The 24,449-nt window shown below is 37.5% G+C and overlaps 1 protein-coding gene across 1 annotated transcript in view; it reads left to right on the forward strand.

Annotated features, from left to right (window-relative positions):
- The window catches only part of LOC114649561 (GDNF family receptor alpha-2-like), a 435,940-nt gene that overhangs the window by 269,979 nt on the left and 141,512 nt on the right, over positions 1 to 24,449 (forward strand). The window contains exon 4 of the mRNA XM_028799084.2: positions 14,463 to 14,811. Within this exon, the coding sequence (XP_028654917.2) occupies positions 14,463 to 14,811 (349 nt within the window). The remainder of the gene's footprint in view (positions 1 to 14,462; positions 14,812 to 24,449) is intronic.

A 24,449-nucleotide genomic window follows, 5' to 3' on the forward strand; every position in this document is an offset into this window, starting at 1 on the left:
AAGCAGAGCATTTGTCAAGGTAAAAAGGATATGCAAATGCATTCAAGTACAAGCTTGGGGGGAAGAGAGGGAGTGAATCACACCTCAGGACCAATATTCAGTTATGCTGCTTGTGTAATTGGGGTTCTTTTGTGTAAAAAACAAAGAAAAATATCATTAATCACATTTTCTGAATAGGATTTGAGCTTTGCAACAACATGGGCATTTGAAGTGCAGCAATCTAAGAAAATAAAAAGAAGGACATCAGTGTGACATGCACACTGAGGAAATAATTAAAGATTTAAAAACACACCGACAGTTGACATCTGTCATGACATTGCTAGTGTTAAACTATTTCATCCCACTACTAAAGGTGCACCACAGTGCACATTTTGAAAACTGCAGCTGGAGAGAGCTGTTCCTCTGCATAGGGGCAGGAGTACACAATACAAATAAAGATGCAAGCTTCCATTACGGGTAAAGTTGATTGTATTATAAAGGTTTTCACTGCCATCAAATATGAGACTTGTGCAAGACCACAGTTGATCCAATATTTCTTTGAATTTTGTCTCTGTGAAAGTGTGTTTTCGCTGCAGCTGAGCCAGCTCTAAAAAGCTAAATCGCTACCCAATATATGACATAATTTTATTTCATGAGATGCATGGAGGTGCAACGGTCAGCACTGCTGCCTCACAGCTCAGGTAACATTTGTGGCCACAATTATTGGTCCAGCATGGTTGGCTAATACTTCTCTAGTCATTTGGGACACTTTTATAATCACACCATTATAATGCACTCAAAACTAGTTCATATTCTCCTTCCACATTGACTTTAATGCATTTCGCCAAGCTCACCAAAATTCCCAAACATTTCCACATTTCCCTGAACTCGAGGCAATGTGAGTTCAGTGAGGTTCACTATTCACTAGAGGTTTGTGCTGCTGCCTCAGTGATCCAGCATCTAAAGTTCATATTTTGGTCACTATATATGTGGCATTTGCAGGTTCTTCCCATGCCAATGTGTTTTTTTCCCCTAGGTAGTCCAATCACAAAGACATGAAGTTAGGTTAACAGCCAATACCAAACTAGCCCTGTGTGACAGACTATAATTGGAGGTGTGGATTTTGAGATGAACTGGCACCTCATTCAGGGTTGGTCCCTAGATTGCACTTGATGTTGTCAAGAGGAGCTTTAGTTCCCTGTGACCCTGAACAGGATTAAGTAGGTTTGAGGATATTATAATAGAGAGAGAGCAGGTTAGGAGCACACACTGATACAGTGTATTTCCACACCCAACACATAAGAAATCAACTCAGCCATGCAACAGGTGACACCTCAGCACCACACTAGTTCAAATGGAATGGAACCAGTGTGAGGTTTTTTATGGTGGCTGGAATGTCAATTCTGCCACCAAACCCCAGGTTTTTCCTGCAGGTTGGAGGGCCTACATGCAGGGCTGGATACAGATTAACGCCATTCCCCAGATGGAGCAATTGCTGGATAAGGGCCTTGCTCAAGTACTCAACGAAGTAGAGTCACTTTTGGCGTTTACGAGATTCGAAACGGCAATCTTCCGATTGCCAATGCAGATCACTAGCCTCAGAGCCACTACTCCTGTATTATAATAGCAATCCAGAATAATGTAGTAAATAAAACAGCTAAATCTAGAACATAAATTTATTAACAACATAAGTAAGTAGACCTCTTTTTTATATATAACAACATCCAACCCACTCAGCTAGTTTGTGCAACAAATTTCATATAAAATGGTGAGTCCTAATAAAGTTACACTACTAATAATATTATTGGTTGCTTCTCTTTAAAACAGTGTTTGTTTCTTTATATTTCTTTTTATGTCTCTCATATATAATGACTCAGCAATATTGTATATGTAGGCTTAAAATTAGTATTTTTTATTTTGTTTAGAGTATTGTTGTTATAAATTGTATGAAACAAAATGCAAGCAATGCAGAACTTACCTTAGGTGCTCTCTCCAGGCCTAAATGTGCTTGTAATGAAATCTCTAACAGTGGGTGAATGTTTCCTATGTTGGTTTATTTTCCTTTGTATAGCGGCACTACTGGCAATTAAAGTTTTCTAATGAAATCATAAATTAAATATTACATTAGAAGCACAAAGCAGTAAGGAATGTTAAATTCTGTGCCTATATGGTTAAGGTTTATGGTATAGATAAGTGTTATATGCTTAATTGAAAAATCCTCTTCCCACAGGATAGTTTGTAAAGGTCCTTTCTAGAATTAATAAAGCATTTTAAATAAACTCACTTTTATATCTTCAACTGAACACATAATGCCATTTTTCACATACTGACATAAACGTTTGCCTTGAAATGTGAATAGGTAAACCATAATCCAACCTCCCCACAGTATATACAAAATTGTACCCAGAAAATATCATGTGAGACACAAGAGTTTATGGGAAATGTTTGGCTTGTTTAAAACAAAATACTCTCAGGGTTTGCTATCTTCTCTCTAGCCAAATTAAAATATATGCATGATTTAAGGAAATTGTTTTAGGCGCCCTCTAATTTCAAATTGGATGTTCAGCGCTGAGGCTGCTGTTCAGAAAATGTTTGTTTAGTCTGTGATTTCTGTTGTGTTAGATATTTCTGCTGTTGCAGTTGCTTCTAGTTTTAACTCTAATTAAGATAAATGAGGCAGAAATCATAAAACACTTATTTTCATGCATTTTAAGTTTCTGTAGGCTTTGAACCATATATGATTATTCTTTCAGCTAAAAGCCATCTCATCAAAATGCTTTATTTCACAGCAAGTATTTAGCATGTTCATAGTAAATGGCTTATTTTTTTCTTCATGCATTCATCAAAAGTGTTTTACAATTAGACAACCATTCAGTATACTGTATATATTTTGTATGTAAATGGGGAAGGAGTTTTGAGCAATTATTCAGCATGTTATCATTGGTTAGAATCCCACACCTGCCTGTTAAGTGGGTGGAGTTTGTACATTCTACCGATGTCAGTGCCAGTTTGTATTCTTGTGCACAGAATTCCTCTCACATCCCAATAATGTGTGTCTTGTATTGATTATTATTCTTTTGTTCTTTCAGTGTTGTTGTGTTTATGAGAAGGTTCTGCCATGGATTGACACCAGCATAGGCTCTAGTTCCAGAACTGGATCAAGTGCAGTTGAAAATGTGTGTTTTGTTATCTAAATACAAAACACTTTGTGGGTTTCTGTATAACGAGAAAAACATTAAACGTGACAGGTTTTTAAAAGTTGAAAAAGTCCTGTTTTTTTCTTTGCCCCATTTTGTACAGGATGTATTATGATTTTCATTTTGGCCTTGTTTCATTTCTTCCTGCTTCACAAATCACCAGTAATTTAAAATCAGGTCATTGAGAAAATTGATTCTCTTTTAGTTAACCGAGTCTATCAAAATCATGCATTTTCTTTCGCCTACATGCTATCACTTATGTATAAGCCCGCTAGTAGCTCAGTTTAAGGTATGCACTTCTATTTGGTCAGAGCTAAAAAGTAAGATATATTTATTGCTTAGAGAGATTTTCTTATATTAGCATAAATGGGTAATTATTTTTACTTCCTATTTTTACCTTCTAAACATACTCAGTTTCATTTTCAAGAAAATATAATGAAAGTGAGTTGTTATTTCACAAGTCTCCATTATACCTGTGCAAAGCATCTTATTGCCATCTTTATTTTGCTTTTTTGCATTTTATTTCAATACCATCATTCATTATAGAAACAGATATCAAAGAACTGCAATAGTGCTTTTTCTTTGGGCAGGTGCTGTGTAGTCATAGGGGGATTGCTGAGATAGTAACTGGAGTGGGAGGAAAAATGCAGGAAAATGTAGACACAGTAACAGAGAGCTAATGATTTTTTAGTAATTTCAGATGATTAAAGGGTTGGCTTTATTCTTGATCCATCATTTGTGGTTTCACAGTTGTACCAAGTCTACATAAAAGTATACTCAAGTTTAATTAAAGAAAATTACACAACCTGAAAACTGCTAAAGTAAACATATATTTCAGTTTGTTTAGAACAGAAGTGGCAGAACAGAAGAAGCCAAATTGTAGTTATCAAATCCTAAATGTTAAAACATTAAATTTCAAACATCCTGGATGGAAAGCTGGTAATTCAGTGATACAGAATTTACCATGCAATTTGTATTGAATATCTACTTTCTGTGGAGGTATGTACATGGATATAGCTTGTTTTCTTAGTTCAGCAGATTTTGGTTTCAAGTATGCATGTGTAGAAAATGAAAAAATACTTTTCATCACAACAAATACATATTAATTAGTTATGTATAACAAGCCATAAATTTCCATTCCCAGTTTCCATTCTGCAGTTCAAATCAGATCCTATAAATTAATATGTGATCAGAAGGACACCTTAATAATTTCATACATATTAATCCATAGACGTCTAGTCATTATCTACCTGTTGGTTTTTTAATATTCAATTTGCTGTTGCTTTATTAAAATGCCATTTGTAACAGATGCTACACTCTTATTATTATTATTCCTTACCACCTCATGATATTCTGTACCCAAACTTTAAACAGAATACATCTACATATAACATGCATACTACACTTAGAAAAAACTGTATATAAGTAACACAGAATTAAAGATGCAATATGAATAGTGATTGAATAAATGTGTTCGTTTAGTGCTCATAAAACCAGTCCCAAAAGTCTACCCCTGTCAAAGTTGCACTCCTACTGGGATACAGAGTTACATGTATCACATGCACTTTAATGTTCAGTAGAAAGAGAAAACATCCCTCCACGTGTCAGATACTTTTACTAATGCCAGAAATAAAACTCTGTCTCTGTCCATGCTCTGTTTTTCTTCTTTTTCTTTCTTAGACAGAGTAGACTCAGTAGAGGATAACAAAATGAAAAGCCAACCAGTGTGTTTCTGAACTGGTCAGACCCCTTCTTCAAAGTCCTAATTGGCTCTTAGGCTAGAAAGGGTGTTCTTGTAAGTTCAGAAGATCTATCAAAGATAAAATCCTCCTCATGAGATACTTTTTGACACTTGAAACCTCCTAACTTACTGGGCTCATATCACTTGATGAAGCAAATTCATTGACAGAGCGTGAATATTTATGCAGTGTACTTAATGGCTTTGGTTTTCAATCTTGGTTCATCAGTATGTTTAAGATATTAAATAATGGCATTCAGAGTGGGTTGATGATCAATGGTTGGCTTATTGTTCCATTTACTGTAGTTGGGGAAGGTGAGGATAGGATGTGTCAGCAATATTAAAAAACTTTATTGAATGCTATAAAGAGTAATGGATGGCCTGTCACTCAGCTTCTAGTGCCTTTCTGTATTGCAGTCTATACAAATAATATTGTAGTACTGTCAGGAAATAAAAAAGATGCTGATGGTTTGCTTTCTGTGTTGGAGACATTACAAAGAGTTTCATTAGCAAAAATCAAGTCAACTCAAGTTGGGGAGCATGCACTGGTACAGTGCGTTGCCGCACCCACCACACGACAAAACAGCTTGGGATCCTGGTTGGCAACCCCCCAGGCAAACACGCGGTCCAGTCCCATTCTCCAGAAATGACCATCTATTTGCTCTAGCCTGGTGTTACGTGGGCGATCCTTTGACCTGGTCCAGCCACTCGGTTCCCCAACAATAAGGAACCTACGAGCTGGATCACCCTTGGGGAAACGTGCCACTTGGCCGTAGTGCCATAACTGATGCTCCCTCAGAATGCAGGTAATGTGCCTCATTCGGGTAAAATTAACTGGGGTAAAAGTCCGGCATTGTTGCTGGGTAAAACAGATAAGCAACCTCCTCTACCACCACCTGATCTGCATTGGACACATGGTGGATTTAAATAACTGGGGTGTTACTGTGGGATGATGACTGTGATAGTAAGAAACTGGGGCTTGATTGAGTGAAGAAATGTTTGAATTGCTGGCTTTGAATGATATCTTATCGCTGGCATTGGTTGATTTTCTTCAGAGAAAAGACCATATTACCAATAATTTGTGATTTGGTATTGTGTCTCAGACTATCAGTGTTAGAACCACCTCAGGAGCTAGTTATTACATTTCAGAAAGAACTAATGATTTTTTTTTTCTAGAAATGGACACTGGCTTAGTTAATGGGTGCATTTTCTGTCACTGAAAGAAGAAGTTCTTAAATATATTGATTAATTCAGGCAAAATAATTCTATGTACAATTTGGGAGATCTGTTTTGTAAGTTACTCACTTGTGTGTTTTTACACTGAGCAGAAGTGCTCCTTCTTGCCTCTATCTGATGTGCCACATTTTTACTGCATGCTGCTGAGATCACAACGTCTTCTGGAATCCTAATGAAAATGAAGTTCAGTTGGTTTTTTTTTTGGGCTGTAGAGAGTGAAGTTATGAATGTTTCACCTACCAAGTCCTTATGAGTTCAACACATGTTGATTAAAACTGGTGTTACTGAAGGATAACATTTAATAACTTTACAGAATCTCTGCTGGTTAAGTAGTGATTCATATTCTTGTATTCCTCCTGATCTGAAGGCTATTGTCACAGACATCTTGCATAACAAAGACTCACTCTAGGTTTCCCAATTGGCTTGTTGCCCTTGCAATTCAAGAAATAAAGATTTTTGTTGAAATAAAGAAATGTCCTCAAAACATTGCTATGATCTCCTTGGATAGTCCATTAGGAAAATTGCTTTATCAATGGGCTCAGTTTTAATACGCCACCATTGAATAAAAGTATAAATTAGAAATTGCATGTGCTAGATGACATCTTATAAGACTTGTTAATACCAACATCTCGGACATTGATCATTGAAATCCTGAGAAGCAGCCTTGCTATAAAGCAATGGCGGATGTTTTATACTGTTACCTTTATTATTATTATGACATGACCACTTTTAAATATTTGAAAGTCTACTTCTAATGTCTCTTAATTTATGTTTAAATAACTGTATTTTATAGTGTTAAAGTAATAAAGATAGTTAATTTCTGACTAGTCCGGCAAAGTTTGCTATTTATCAGACATATAAAGGAAATGGGGCGGCACAGTGGCGCAGTGGTAGCACTGCTGCCTTGCAGTTAGGAGGACATCTAATATCTTCATCTAATAATATTGCTTCCTGGGTCCTCCCTGCGTGGAGTTTGCATGTTCTCCCTATGTCTGCGTGGGTTTCCTCTGGGTACTACGGTTTCCTCCCACAGTCCAAAGACATGCAGGTTAGGTGCATTGGCGATTCTAAATTGTCCTTAGTGTGTGCTTGGTGTGTATGCGCCCTGCCCGGGGTTTGTTTCCTACCTTGAACGCTGGAATTGGCTCCGGCAGACCCCCATGACCCTGTAGTTAGGATATGCCATATGAAAGGAAATGCCATATGAAAATTCAAAATGTACTTGAAATACAATTTCTAAAATGTCTTTCTGTTTGGACATACTTTATAAATGAGTTGTGTATCAATGAAGCAGTTTGCACAATTCATTAACCTGAGTTTTTTATCGTATTTTGAATGCAAATAAAGATTTGTATGTACAGTGTGTTTCAATGGTTTTGTTAATGTCATTTATTGTTTCTTTTGTAAATTATTATTTTTGCTATTTGACTGATCAACCAAATTCTTAAAATTCTAAGTCTCTTTCTTTGTTGTTGACTGTCTCCATGGCTAACTGAAATATTGCACGTTTAACACTAGAATTACCGAAGCCTATGAAAAAAACTCATAATCCCGGCCCACCTTAAATCCCTCCACACCTCTCAATCAGCGTCTCTTGTTTTGTAAATGTGTCGATTAGCACAAGCAGCAAGCAGCCTACTGTCCCATCCAATCCCCACTTGACAGAGCTCAACTCTTCCAGCTCAAGCCAACGCTCCTTATCTGCATGTGAGGTTCCTCGAGTTGTATAGGGTAAATAATGCAGTATATTGTTATTTGGAATACTGCCTTATAACCCAAAGGTACTGGGTTTGAGTATTGAGCTGCTTCGGCTATTATTATTAATATAATAAAAATATACATTTGATTTGAGTCTGTAACACTCAGTATAAATTTTGTTTACAGTAATCCCTCGCTATATCGCGCTTCGCCTTTCGCGGCTTCACTCCATCGCGGATTTTATATGTAAGCATATTTAAATATATATCGCGGATTTTTCGCTGCTTCGCGGGTTTCTGCGGACAATGGGTCTTTTAATTTCTGGTACATGCTTCCTCAGTTGGTTTGCCCAGTTGATTTCATACAAGGGACGCTATTGGCAGATGGCTGAGAAGCTACCCAGCTTACTTTTCTCTTTCTCTCTCTTGCGCTTTCTCTGATTCTGACGTAGGGGGTGTGAGCAGGGGGGCTGTTCGCACACCTAGACGATACGGACGCTCGTCTAAAAATGCTGAAAGATTATCTTCACGTTACTATCTTTTGTGCAGCTGCTTAGTGAAACGACATGCTGCACAGTGCTTCGCATACTTAAAAGCTCGAAGGGCACCTATTGATTTGTGCTTGAAAAACAAACTCTGTCTCTCTCTCTCTGCTCCTGACGGAGGGGGTGTGAGCTGCCGCCTTCAACAGCTTTGTGCCGCAGTGCTTCGCATACTTAAAAGTAAACAGCCCTATTGATCTGTTTGCTTTTCTCTGTCTTTCTGACAGACTCTGCTCCTGACGCGCACTCCTTTGAAGAGGAAAATATGTTTGCATTCTTTTAATTGTGAGACGGAACTGTCATCTCTGTCTTGTCATGGAGCACAGTTTAAACTTTTGAAAAAGAGACAAATGTTTGTTTGCAGTGTTTGAATAACGTTCCTGTCTCTCTACAACCTCCTGTGTTTCTGCGCAAATCTGTGACCCAAGCATGACAATATAAAAATAACCATATAAACATATGGTTTCTACTTCGCAAACTTTCACCTTTTGCGGGGGGTTCTGGAACGCAACCCCCGCGATGGAGGAGGGATTACTGTACTTGTAAATGTTAGCGCTTGTTTTTTTTCATTATTCAGTGTTATTCTGTCAGTGGTGTTCACGTGGTACAATGAACTTGACTCTCCCTCTCTGAGTTGATGCTGTTTATCTCCATTCTTTTCATAAGAGCAGCGCTGTGTCTGATGCCTGCTCAGAACTATTTGTTGTACCAGAAATCAAAAATAAGATGTCCCGTGGCCACTGTCAGACTGGACAAAGGCAGGACCATAACAACAGACAGCTTCTTCACAGCACTTTCGCTTTTGCTGCACCGCAAAACAACTCTGCTTGGCACCATAAGTAAAATGGGACTTCCACCTACAATTATAGTTACTTTAGTACACAAGCAATTCGGCACACTAATGTTAAGATCTGGCAATGCCATGCTGATGGTGTATGTGCCCAAAATGTAGAAGCCTTTGATTTCAGTCTGTAACAGCTGGTGTAAAGTTTTGCTACCTGTAAAAGACATTGTTGAAGGAATATAAACAGACAAACAAACGCTGGTGAATCATGTCTTCTGGGTATCTTGTTGTCACTTGCATTTTTTGTTATTCAGTTTTATTCATTAATAAAAGCACACTTGTTTCGTTATACCTTTGCGAAAGTGTTTATTTAATACTCCAGTAACCACTTGAATGAGATCGAATCTGTCTCTGCCTCTCTCGCACACGCACATCATTATTTGAAAGCGCTATGCCAGATTTTGCCTGTACTCCGCGCTATGGTGCATGATACTGAAAATGCAGATAGAGAGGAGTGCAGGCAAGATCGAAAAAACGCTATGCCATTTGAACATGAGTTGTTATTTGAACTTTTTTTTTTCGATTTTTCATATGCTTCAGTAATTCTAGTGTTAAATGAACCAAGGTAATGCCAGCTATTTTTCCTAGCTAGGTATAAACCTTATTCAGAGGTAATACCAGTTGTAAAAAGTTAATTTGATCATTATGTTGAAATCTAAACTGTAAAAACCTCTAAATCATGTTATAATTAAAATGAAGGGTTGATTGCAAAAGCTGTGTTGTCACAATTATAAAAAAAAGAGTTTTGATTTATGAGCCTTAATGATTGGGGGTGAAAATGCTACATAACCATTTTTCACCAACCTTCTCTGTTATGTTGGAGGCTGGCAGGTTGCTAGACTTTTCTTTCAACATTTGAATACTAAAGCTTCAAAAATGAAAAATAGAATTAATTAAAACTAATTTTTCCTGCTAGTGATAGCTGAGCCGTTATTAACATCTTGTTTAATAATATATAGCATGTTGCACAAATTGACTTTAAAAAGATCTTTATATTTCCTTGTGACTATGACTTCCAAATGCCTAAACTGACCTGAGACAGATAGTAAAAAGTGCTGTAATACAGTGTGACATACAAGGTAGGTAACTGGAAACAGCCCACTCTTCTTAAAATTATTTTTGAACCCCAAGGTCTATTAGTCTGATAGATTTAGTATGATTAGCATTGATAAGTTTAGATCAGTAAAGAAGAGGCCCACTTCATCTGTACAAAGAGAAACTTTTTGTTCCATTCTTTCCCCTCCCTTTATTTATGGTTGTTGCCAAAACAAAAAGCCAGGAAGTCAATAACAATTACAAGAAACTTTGACGACAGTGAATAGCCCTGTCTGGTTCCACATCCCGTTCTGAATAATCAGAATTTTTATTGGTTACCCAAACAGAGACTTCTGAGTTTGGTAAAGTAACTTGATTTAAGCACAAATATTAGTACCAAAATTAAAGTTTCTCAGTACCATGAAGAGATATGCTCAATTGTATTCTATTAAACACTTTTTTTGCATCCAGAGGCCACAAAATTTTAGGAAACTGAAGGAGTATATAGTAGGATAAAGTTTGATATTAGATGTCCTCCTTTAACAAATTCACACTGATCCTTTGATATTATTGAAGGAAGTACTTTGTCTGTTCTATTTGCTGAAAAAATTGACAAGATGTCAACTTTATTATTCAGTACCAATACTATTATGGCAGTAATAGAGCAGCATTGTATTTTATTAGACTATCTAGTGATAAAATCACTTGTGATTTCCTATACGTCTTATACGTCATAAAGATTTTCACTGTATGATTATTATGATATTAAATCACTGACTGATTGTTCTTAACTGGAAGCATCGTACTGAACCATAACGCAACTCTATGAGAAAATGATAGCATATCATTTAAAACTAGAAAATATCTAATTTTCTTTGTGTGGAACAGTGTATATTTTTTTTTCAAACTTTGGCAGGAAATTAGTAATATTCTATAAGTCTGCAGGACTCATGCCTATAGTTTTTAAGTTTTGGGGCCTCATGCATAACGCTGTGTGTAGCATTCACACTAATACATGGCGTACAGACAAAAGTGGAAATGTTCGTACGCACAAAAAAATCCAGATGCATAAATCTGTGCGTTCGCCAACTTCCATGTTCTTCCACTCCATAAATCCTGGTCAGTTTGAAAAGTAATGCACGTGCACGCACCTGCTGCCTCTCCCCAAACTCCTCCCAGAATTTCGCCTCTTTGAATATGCAAATCAATATAAATAACCCTTAAGCTCAGCGTTCTATGAAAAGGTAAAGGCAAAAGCACGGGGGGAATAGAAGAATTTTAGTGAATACCAAGTGGAGGCAAGGATAAATGTGGAGGTAGCAGAGTTAAAGATGCTAAGATTTGCACTGGGCGTGACGAGGATGGATAAGATTAGAAATGAGTACATTAGAGGGTCAGCTCAAGTTGGATGGTTGGGAGACAAGTCAGAGAAGCGAGATTGCATTGGTCTGGACATGTGCAGAGGAGAGATGCTGAGTATATTGGGAGAAGGATGCTAAGGATAGAGCTACCAGGGAAGAGGAAAAGAGGAAGGCCTAAGAGAAGGTTTATGGATGTGGTGAGAGAAGACATGCAGGTGATGAGTGCAACAGAGCAAGATGCAGAGTACAGAAAGATATGGAAGAAGATGATACGTTGTGGCAACCCCTAACAGGAGCAGCTGAAAGAAGAAGGTGCAGTGAGAGTAACAATGCTAAAGCAGCTATGGTATTTGAAATAGTTTGGCCATTCCGTGGACCATTATATTGTTACAGGTTAATTACAATCAGATGCCTTAAACTAATAAACAATATGCGGTTAATTTCAGTGTTTATGATAAAGCCGTGTCAGGGATGTGGATCTAAAAAAGAAAGGGAAACCACACTGGAACAAATGCACTGCTTTGATGCTGGGTGCTGCTAGTTTGCAAAACCAAGCAGAGAACTTGCGTATGCTAGGGTTTGAGCTACCGTGAAAATGTGCGTGGCTTTACGACAAGTTTAGATTTTATACATCGTGATTTGAGCGTGGAAACAGGAGTATGCAACATTTTTGTGCGTACGCACCGTTTATACATAAGGCCCCTGGTGTTTAAATAATTCGAGAAAGAATGATATTATGAGCTTTTTACTATTCACTATCTCTCTGCATGGATAAGGGTAAAGTTTTAGGTATTGATTGCAATTATGTATTTGAACTCTTCCCTTGATATATCATATTGAATCTAATTACAATTGGACTGTTTTTTTTTCATATAGGAGTGTATGCTGGTTTGTTTCATTAAAATAATGAATCAAATAAAATTTAAAAACATGCCTGGGACATTTTTTTCATAAGCCACTGACATTCTTCTCTGAAACTTGTATTCCAGCACTTTCAATGAAATATGGCATTTAATTGTTGATATGAGCCTACTAATTATCCATTCATTATCAATAATGCTCAGTCCAAGGGAGGATGGACCTTAGGTTTGCACTGTTGAGTGCAAGGAAAGATTCATGCCTGATCATGGTGTCACAATGCAGTATATACATACACTTACATGAAAGATAAGGGAATACTTGAAGAAAAAAAACCACACAAAACATATATGGCTGTACAGATATCACAGACAGTGATTTGGACAGGATTTAAAACCAAGAAATATAGAGCTACGAGGAAGTAGCCCTAGTTGTCACTGTTATATCACCCTTATAAACAATGAAGTCTTTCAGTCATTTGGATGGACTAAAATCAAAGGCATAGGATTACATAGTGGCCAGCCAAATAAACAGATCAAATCAAGAGGTTTCCAAGCCATTTCGAAAAGGTCATTGGCTATTTATACAGTGACTGAGAGTGGTGACTTTATATTGGGCCCTAGTATATGTGAGTGTGTGTATGGGCAAGGGGGTAGCACCCTTGGCAGGCTGTGTCCTTGCTTTTTGCCTGAGGCTGCCAGCATAGGCTGTGGCTAACAGCAGCCCTGACCTGAAGTAAGCTGGTTTCAGAATGCATATATGTTCCTTATTAAAAATGTAATGTTTTATGTCTTAAATGTATATAAATGTGATAAACACTGTCATATACTGTATATAGAATCTGATCATTTTTGTTAGATGTATTTTTTACTAAAATATAGAGAGAAGCAATATGGTGTGACAAGCAGTGTTACCACTTTCAAAGCCTTTTACTACTTTAAGGTGGTAAAACTATTGATCCTCATATACAACCAAACATTTCCTACCAGTATTATTGCTATTAATAATGATAAGATTGTATTTCTTCTTCTTGACCTAAAAAAAAAAGATCAGGTAACATCCATACTGTAACTTTACACTGTGTGAATAATGCTGTATTCAAGTGAGAATTGCGATGGCTAGTATCTTACATAAGCCAAGTCTGACTGTTGCCTTTCCCTCATTGTGACCCTAGATTGGATTCACTTAAATCAAAAAAATGGATTGAAATATAGCTTATTGCCTTTTTCTGGATGCACCGGATAACCCTACATTTTCTAGTGTAGGGATTTTTAAGGACTGACAAGAAAAAATGCACTATTAAAAAGAATCATAACATGTAGTAAAGGCTACTGGGACATTGCAGGACTTGATGATTTGAAGTGTAATCTCAAGTAGCAGTGTAGAGAGCAATGGGATGTAACAGACCTTAATAGGGTGAAAGGGGTCCGCACTGTAACATACTGCGTGTGTTAGTGGGGTGCAGCTTGAGCTGATCTGTTTAAAGGTTATATGGACATTAGGCCTCAGTATATCAATCACTTTTATTAGTTGTCAAATATTTCACAAGGCTTATTGACAATATGACTTTAAAATGATTCTGCTATCTCTCTTTTATATAGCAACATTTGGCAGGATTATATTAGGCTTCATTTATTTATTCATCAATATGACCTTTTATGGTTCAAATTGCTAACACAGAAGAAAAAGCACATTCCATGCTAATGTTATTATTGCAAAGCAAAATACCATTTCATTTTTAAGAAAAGTCAATGTTTAATTGAACTGGTGAATCCTGTGATAATTGTATAAAATACATTCTCATTTAGTCTTCTTTTCTGGAAACATGAGAAGCAGTTAAAGTTGAAGCAACTCTTACATTTTTTTAAGTATTTAAGTTGATGTTTTAATGACTTATTCTCTGGGAAACTAATTTTAAATTTGCTTTTTGTCTTTTTTTTTTTTTTTTTTATAAAATGCACATATGCAAATGAAGATCGCTGTTCAGATACTGGAAAACCCTGTAACCCTTGCCTGGATGCTGCTAAGACCTGCAATTTAAATGAAAACTGCAAAAAACAACGCTCTCTCTATATCTCCACATGTATCCGGTATAACCCTTCCCAAGAATCATGTAATCGACGAAAATGCCACAAGTCACTGCGGCAGTTTTTTGACCGAGTGCCAACAGAGTACAGCTATCAGCTCCTCTTCTGCTCCTGCCGGGACCAAGCATGTGCTGAACGAAGGAGACAAACGATTGTGCCAGGATGCTCTTATGAAGAAAAATCTAAACCTAACTGTCTAGATTTAAGAAGTTTATGCCGAGGGGATCATGTTTGCAGGTAACATTCCTCTTATGTTTTTGTTTGTAAGATATTGTAATATCAGCTGAAACCTGCTCAGTCCAATTCAGGGTCATGTCATTTAAAATATTATATGACAAATAATTTACACTACAAAAAGTAATTTAGTATTCAATTTAAGCACTATATCTAGATACAATCAAAATTAAAATTAAATACAATGATTAGGCAATATGGAACTTTAATATATTAAGTTCTTTGATGTTAAATTTTTTTAAAACAGTTCTCAATTTTAAGGTGAGAGTTCAAGGTTGATGGACATCTATGATTTGTTCTAGTAAGAACTTTCTGTATGATCCTCAAAGAACCAGGATTTTTTCACATTACTCACTTAATTTCTCTGTGATCCTAATCTAGGCGAGCCATTATTCAATAATGCAAATATTTTTATGTAATACTAGCCGTGTAAGCCCATGCAGTAAAAACTCTAGGGTCTTAGAAACTATTGAAATCATCAGAAAAAAAAACCCTGAAATGTAGAGATGTCAGATAATTGAAAGGAACTACTCTGGGCATCTCCCTCCTAGGAGGATTCGTTTTGCCGACGTGCTTGCATCGCTTGTGTAGTAGCGGTGGGAGGAAAAGTAAAAGGGATACTGTTTTGCCGATTTACTTGCCTCAAATCTGTATTAGCGGGTAAGTGAGTTTTCTGTTTCCTCAGAGGTGGAGCCCTTACCCCGACTCCTCCTCTCATTTCCGAGCCGGACAGACACACACTTCCACACATAGACGTTTATTTATAAGACTAGCTGTGTAAGCCCGTGCTGTAAAAAGCCCAGCCGCCTAGGAACCATGGATTCTGGCAATCAATCAATCGCATCGGTTGTGCATTAGCAGCTAAGTGAGGTTCTCTTTTCTCTGTGGTTTCGTTTTGCCGACGTGCTTGACTCCGTTGTCTATCAGTGGCTAAGCAAGTTTGTCTCTCCTCGGATGTTTCGTTTTATCAATGTGCTCACCTCACTTGTGTATCAGCTGCTAAGTGAGTTTCTCTTCTTTCGGAGGTTTCACTTTGGGGACAGAGTCAATTTCTTTGAGCTTCATGCTGTACCCTCGCACTTCCGGGCTGCTTTGCATTTCCAGGCCGGACAGACAGACACACACACTTTCACGCATAGACGTTTATATGTAAGATAGAGCAAGATATGCTAGTAATGTATTATTGAAATATATGATTCACAGTCATGAAGTTTCTAGATAAGATTAATACTATGGAAGTATACATATTTTTGACACTTAGGCAATGTTAAATCAGTTAAAAAATTGTTACAGCTGTTGAAATTTTTGCAGCAGTCTGGGTATCTTCCTCATGAATTAAGCACCTTGATTTTGAACCTTGCTCCTGGTTATTGTCTATTTAGAGTTTGTTTGATCTTTCAGTGTATGTGTGGGCTTTCCTCTGGGTCCTCTGGTTTTCCTCGGACATCCTTAAAAATGTGCAATTTAAGTTAAATGGTAACCATAAATTCATCATTTGTTATGTATGAGTGGATCCTGAAATATACTGGTGTCCCATCCTCCCTGATGTTGCCAAAGTGCTCTCCAGACCCTTGTGACCCTGAATTGGATAAAGCTGGTATGAAATGATATGTTATGTTTTACAGTGATATGAAACACTTTTCTTTTAAATTTGGACTAATAATGTATCCTAATCAAAACCCCTTCAAATAAAGAAGGAATGTGTTTACCAAACAGAAAGATGGTGCATAGTGCGCAATGTGTGGCCAATTAATTAATAACACTTTTGATATGAAAAGCAAAGCTTTTGTATTCAGGTGACTATTTAATATTGGTAACACTATTTTTTCTGGTTCTATAATTTTTTAATCTTCTAGAAATTTAATGTTCATATATAAAATAAAGCAAAAGTCTTTTTGGATGAATTTTTCAAGAAAAAAAAGAGACAAAGGAAAATATATATGAGGCGTGACAATTTAATTCAAGGAACAGCCATGTAGTGTCACCCGTGTGCCTTGAATCTCGACAGATAAACATTAACAGCTTTGGTCTGAAGTACCATCTGATCTTTCTGCAAATGAACACATGTTTAACAAGGTCATTATAGGTGGTGAAACACAATGTTTCCAGTACAAAATGGCAAAGCTTTTTTAACTTATTGGCCTTAGCACTACTCACCAATTATAATTTAACTGTAATTTCTTTTGTTTATCCTTCTGTATGCCCTACAATATGTGACATAACATTTGCTATCAGAATGAAAGGAAATACATCATATAGTACTAAAAGAATACTTTTATAATAGTATGATTTTTAATGCATTTTTACTAGTGAATTGGTCAGTAATGTGCTACAGCCACAGAGGGTATTATAGGCAAATTAACAAATGTGTAGGCCAGGGCTATTCTATTACTATTTCAGTAGGTCCAGATTTTCAAACCAAGAAATTTAGCTGGGCCAGACATTTTCAGTGGCTGGTAAGCAGTAGGTAATGACAAATTTTAAATCAACACAAAGGAATGTATTTAAAAACAAGCAATTTTTATTCATTGTTTCCCTTTTAAATTTGGTCACATCTGCACCGGCAATCAGAAGGTTGCTGGTTTGAGTCCCATAAATGCCAGAAATGATTCTATTCTGTTTTGTGGTTGAGCAAGGCCCTTAACCTGCAATTGCTTCATCCTGGGTATGATGTTAATCTGCATCCAGCATTGCAAGATGGTTCTCTAATTTACAGGGAAAATTTGGGAGTTGGTTGCGGGATTGGCACTGCAACCAGCATAAAAAAACCTTACGCTGTTCCAGTATGGTGCTGAGGTGTCACCCACCGAACTCGAGTCCTAATCCAGGTGGTTTGTTGTGTCGTGGGTGTGGTAACATGCTGTATTCAGCACACAGTCCCAACCTCTCTGTGACACAGGCACATCAAAAATGTATATATAAAAAAAGCTATAATTGGGCATTGCAAGGGAAAAGAAATGTTTTACCTAGCCCACAGACACAGGTAGACCACAGATTGGTAGCCAGGATAGGTCCTGAGGCAAATGGCCAGAGCACAGGAAGGGAGTTGGTCCATAAACTACAATGCCACATTGGTCAAAAAGTTATAGTAAAGAAAAACAATGTCAGCCTAAATATGGGAACACACCAGCAGTTGCTTGCCCCTGCCCTTACATCAATATCCAGAGGCAACCTATCAGACCTATCACAACACAAGAATGAAAAAGTCACCTGATATCTTGGCATGTTGGATGTTTAGATTCCTAGCAAGAACAGCTTCTATTCATCCAGGTCATACTGTCACATCCACTTGCCTTGCTTCTGCTTTTGGCACTTTTTTAAGATCCTGAATTTGGAGAATGTTATTTTATATTAAAAGAATAAACTTTTCAACCTGCTGCTCTGCTTTGCCTTGAGCTCTTTCTAATAAACCATCTGGGGTCTAGACATAAGAAGGGAGGAATTATTTTAACCGTAGACAGTGTAAATCTTTGTTTATCCTGACAGTGACCACAAGTTGAGCAGTAGAGTGCAGTTTCATCTCTGAAACAGGCTGGAAAGTGAGACTTAATAGAGGAAAAGTCAAATGTTCAGGATACTCAGGTGTAGACAGAAACTCCTAAGGCAAGGTTAGGGTCACAATTGGATCCTTCAATTGCAATATACACCATAAGTTTATCAAAGTAAATGATTACAAGATTTCCATCATTGACCCTATTCACCGTTTGAAATATCTAAAAAAAATCAAATAGCATATTTTTTAACTTGATACTGCATGACATTGTTAAAACAAAGAAAATTTTAAAAAGACATAAACACTATATGTATAGTGTAAAGACATACACTATATGTGTATAGACTTACTGTACATACAAAGGTGTTATATTTGCCAGATATTTTAGTCTTTCTTTTTTGTGTTATCTATATGACATTTTCCATGAAATTTTTAACTTTTAAAAAATCTATAAACTAGTACCTAAAAATGGGAAGGTAAGTGTGAAAACCAGATCTGGTTCACCTTTATTTTGCCACAATTCTAACAGTTCACATACAGTTCAGTACATTACAAACTTGTTGAGGGGCAAATATATAAAACATGATGTAGACAATACATTTCTGTTTGTGTGCTGGTTCTAAAACACAGCTCTTTGACAATGAAAGTGGTGTAAAGAAGGATGTCTCCAAAACTGAAGACAGATGTTGAGTTAATTAAGATCCTGCTTATCCTATATCCTCTTCCTCCTATTCTGATGACTATGAAGTCCTTGAAGATGAACCTTCTGAAAATTCTTTGATACTAAGAAATAAAAATTTCATATCACTCCTCACTCATGTCAGTGTAGGTTTAGTGCTGCAAATGTAATCAAAATTGTTCCTGGTCCTCTAAATTACACTGTCACGTCCAAGATATCAAATCTGCATTTCTATTGTTCATACTAGAATCATCCCTGAGATGACCAACTTATAACAGAGATGACTGTATAATTACAATTCATCAGACCCACCTAGTCTGCACTGGGTGACTGTTTTGGACTGGGACAGTTAAAGCACCAGCACGCCTCAGGAATGATAACATGTTCCAGTTACAATGTCACAGGAGACACATTATACACTTTGATGACAGACAAATAGATTTTGATTAGTGAGAACGTAAAAACCTTTCTGCAATAAGGAGTATGTGACATAAATGAGTTGAATGAATGTGACAGTGACAAAACAAGTTCCATTCTGTGGACACTGTCCTTTCAGGCTGTGTGACAATGCGGGTTCGCTCCATGCTCCCATCTTGCTTTGGGAGCCCTTGAACCCAACACCGTCGCTAATGTCACCGATGTGCTAGGCAGTGAGGCACAACAAAGCAAGGGGATGGTGCAAAAAGTGCAAAGTGCTTTTTTTAAAAACAGTAAACAAAACAATGTGTCCAAATTAAATAAAGTGCAGTGTATCAAACGTCTTCATTAAATAAATAGTCCATTAAAACGAGTGAAAGGTGGAGGTTAAAATCCAATACAAAAAATCTTTTATAAACAATGAGGTTAAAACAATGGCTGGAAGCTATCCTTTTAAAATCAGCCTGGTGCCTTTCTACTGGTGACTCCCCTGCTTCTCCCGTGCAGGCTATGCACAAGGGGAGCCACCCTACTTTCAGCTGACCTTCATTCTACCTTCTGATCTGGAGGCTTCCCGATCCCTGGCTTTGGTTCAGCTCTCTCCAGACCGAGACTTGGGTTCCCCCAACAGCCAGGATGCTCACTCTGGGGAATCCACCTCCCAAGCCTCCCGACTCCAGCTGTTTTCCACAGCGAGTCATCCTTCTTCCAGTCACTCCCGCTCTTTAAAATGCTCAGCAGGAGCGACCACTACCGACTGACCTAAGTGTCGGCCAAACACCCCGCTAGGGCTCACTGTACAACTGCCTGCGAGCCTGCACTCGCTTGCTCTCTTGCACCGGCTATCCTCTCCCTGCTTCCTGCCTTCCTCTCCTGCAACCTCTGTTTGTCTTTTCTTTCTCTCATTCATCTTTCCTAGCCACCTTGCGCTTCTATTTATTACGGAGACGTGGATCATATGTGGCAATTAGCAGCTCCTGGAAACAATTACGGATGCGGACGACTCCTCACCTGTGCACTTAAGCAAGGATCGCCCGCAGCACGAATTCCCCAGGAAACCGATCCGCCACACTACCACGCCCCCTTTCTAAGCCACGAAGGCGGCGCTTATTTATTTAAAAAGTGGCCTTTTTGACATGAGCTGTGGATCCAGTAAACCACAGGCTGTACATATCAAAGAAACCAAGAAAGTATGGCATAAAGGCAATTTCTTCCAACATTATCTGCACAAACATCACTACTACTATATCCTGCTCTGTAAAGGAAAATCTAAATGTGCTGAGTTTAAGTATGTTGCACAACGATCACAACCTGAGCAACAAAAAAGACACAAATCCAGAGATTGTGTTGGATTTCATTACCATAAAAAATGGTGTTGATAACCTGGATGAAGTCACAACCATGTACCCATACCAATGCCAGATTGCCCATTGGAGACTTGTCCTTATGTTCAATGTTATTAGTGTAATTTCCTACAATGCTTTTGTAATATGAAACTATATTATCAAGAATTGAAACAGTGGAAACTTGAATCAAATGAAGATCTTCCTTGGAGCAACCAGGTAAAGCCCTGGTCACACTTCATATTGAATAAAGGCCACATTTTCCAAGAACATCAGTGGCTCTTTCTATTTTCATTGTGCAAGACTTTTGGGTGGGGACTTCCAGACCCATTCTGATAATGGCTCCATCAACAGGCAGAAAATGTGAACAAGGCCAGATATTTTCCCATTGAAATGACAATAAGTCCACAGTAATGCACAGGATGGCTAGATTATGCATGAGATAGATCAGGTGATCCAAAGGGCTATTTCTGGTAATGGGATATTGCTATTTTACTGTATTTATAACCTGTCAATACTATTAATTAATTTTTACTAAGCACTTGTAATATGTTTTCAATGTTCAAATACAGAATATTTTGGAAGATGGGGTTTTGTATAACATCATTTTAGGCAACACATTAGACAGCTTAGATTTACTGGTCAGTTGTGTGTTGTTGTCCCTTGTGCTAAGTGTAAAACTAATGGGGACAGGGCTTTTAAAGCTGCTGCACCACATCTGTGGAATTCTTTACCCAACGGCAATAAGTAATTGCTCTTAATTGACCTTTCTGAAATGAGATTGAAGACGCATTTCTATTCCCTATCTGTCCATGAACTTCAGTAACACTGATGGTTCCTTGACCGACAGAGGGCAGCCTCGTTGGTTTCCAGCGGGACAACGGGTCATGAGCATAGAAGCTCAACCCTGTTGGGGCCCGTGGCCACCACCAAGGGGTACATGGAAGTTTTTGGGGCCCTATTTGGTAGCACTTCCACTACTCCTGGAAGTGATGCTGGAAGAAGCTCGTTAGGCACCTGGAGCACTTCTAGGTGCCCTATAAAAGGGGCTGCCTCACTCCATTCTTGGAGCCAGAGTCGGGATGAGGTGGACGAAGCTTTCCTGGAGGAGAGGAGGCAGAAGGAAGAACTGTGTACTGAGGTGCTTATGTACTGTGCTGTGGGGAACAGGGAAATAGAGCTCCCCAGTTGTAAATAAACCTGTCTGCTGGACTTTAACTTGAGTCTGCCTGTCTGTGTCGGGTTAGGGTGGCTGTACATGGCCCCAGGCTTCACTATATATATATATGAATGGATGAATGGATAATATATATATATATATATATATATATATTTTTTTTTTTTTTTTAATATATATATATTATCCATTCATCCATCCATTATCCAACCTGCTATATATTATATACTGTACATCATTTTGAATTTAGTGATGCTAACAGCTGGGATGCCTTGGATAAACTGTTATAACAAAAACAAAGAACTTTATTTTAGAAGGCATTGGTTATATAAGAACAACAGCCTTATCAGTTTATCATTTTAATTGCATTTCAGTTCATTCTTGAGGCAATAATTGAAGTAATAGGATAAAGATTGATAGTTCACAGAGCACAATGATGGATGTTCAAATAAAACATGAAATAAACAGAGGAAGCAAATGGCACTAAAACAAAAAAAGAAAGTTTCCCCAGTTGATTTGCATTTTTTTATTTATTTCTAGGTGATACATTTTAAAAGGTTACAGTATGAAAAGAACAGTTTGACATTTATTGCAAAGTGATGCAGCAGTAAAATGCTGATTGGAATTGGTTCAGTCAGGCAGTCATTAAATCTTACTTCTTGCTCATAGGTGATCATTACTTTGAATTTTGCAGTATTAGCTGGTGAGAGCAAAGGGCAAAGACATCATGATTTAAAATAATTATAAGTCATCTCTCCTTCAAGAACCTTACAGTATTGCTTTTTTAAGTGCCAGATTATGTAGGATTTCAAGCTACAAACCTCCAAGGAGATAAACATATAGTATGATGAACTGTGAAAATCCAACACAATAAATCTATGTGGCCCCACTTCTTTCACCCATTCATGTTAGGAAATGATACATTGATTAAAAGTTCTTTTCCTGTAGTCACGCCAATCTGTCTACTCTGTGTGCCATGTCTTTTTCTGTATGCCATGTACCTATTCATAGGTACACCTCTTCAACAGTGAAGAATGAAAACAAAAAAGACTGTGAGAACAGTAAAAAATGGTAAGGATGCCAAGGGAGATTTTACATGAATGTCATCATATTGCTTTTGTATCTGTAGCCAAGTTCTTATATTGCTAAAGGGAAACCAAACTAATGAAAGTCAAACACAACAAGCAGAAGCACTAGCTAGGTGCATACATTTTTTTTGCCATCAACCCATGAGACTAAGATAATTTAGCATGTACAGTAGGAAGAAACTAAGATGTATACTTGATATCATTTTTATGATGATAGGAATTAAAGCATGTATAAAACATGGGGGCACGGTGGCACCGTGGTAATGTTGAGCTAGCGCCCTGTCCAAATGCTTGCTGCGCCATGCGCAAACCTCGATGAAATAATTTATTGCAGCAGTACAGTCTCTTTCAAACTTACTAACCACCAATTCCTGTCTTTCCTTTTCTTTCTCCAAGTAACCAATCACCACACAATCAGCCCTGTAATAAATGTCAAGCCATCTGTAAGCTTAGAACGCAGAGTCTTACAAACTTTTAAGGGACATTGAAATATCTTCATAGTACATGTTTAATTATTCCATCCATTTATCCATCCAGGGTCGTGTCAGTCCCAGCAAGCATACAGCGCAAGGCAGGAACAATCCCTGAATGGGGCGCCAGCTTATTGCTACCGCTGTTCACTGTCCCCATATGTTTAATTAACAGTATACATTATTTAAAGTTAAAAATGTATATGTATAATGTAATATACATACTTTACTGCAGTTCATCTTAAAAATGATATCAAGAGATCCAATAAGATAGCATTTGGAATTCTAAATCGACTTAGAAGCCAGTCATTATCATCTGTAAATACACACTCTCTTCTATTGAATTGAATTGAATTCCTTTATTGTTATTGTATGGTACAATGAAATTCAATATGCAAATCCTCCATAAATTTATTTTCCTATAAAATGATAAAATGAAAACAACAAAAATAATAAAGATATGATGATAAAAAAAATTACAAATATACAATATTAAAGCATAAGTGGGTCAGGTTGTGCAATATTACAACTGTAGTGCAAGTTTACAGTGAGGTAATTGTTCTTAAAAGTACAAACAGTTTTACCGGGAGCAGTTGATGAACTGATTGAGTGTGTTTAGAGCTCTTGGGATGAAACTGTTTCTGAACCGTGAGGTCCCTACAGGATTGGCTCTGAAGCATTTGCCGAATGAGAGAAGTTCAAACATACTGTGCGCAGCTTGTGCTAGAAGCTGTATCCCGGTAATTCTCTCCGCTCTTGACACATTCTGATGCAGAGCTATCCAATCAGCTGCTGTGCAGCTGTGAATCTACACTCAGATACAGTGGGCTAAAATACTCTGAGTGGTGCACTGAGAGTAACAACGCTAAAGAGTTTGGCCATTCTGTCGACCGTTATATGGTTACTGGCTGATTTCAATCAGAAGCATATCATAAAAAAAACTATGCTAGACCTATGAAACATTAAGAATTCAT

Source organism: Erpetoichthys calabaricus, chromosome 1 (genome assembly GCF_900747795.2).
Source record: "Erpetoichthys calabaricus chromosome 1, fErpCal1.3, whole genome shotgun sequence".
In the NCBI taxonomy this organism is placed as follows: Eukaryota; Metazoa; Chordata; class Cladistia; order Polypteriformes; family Polypteridae; genus Erpetoichthys; species Erpetoichthys calabaricus.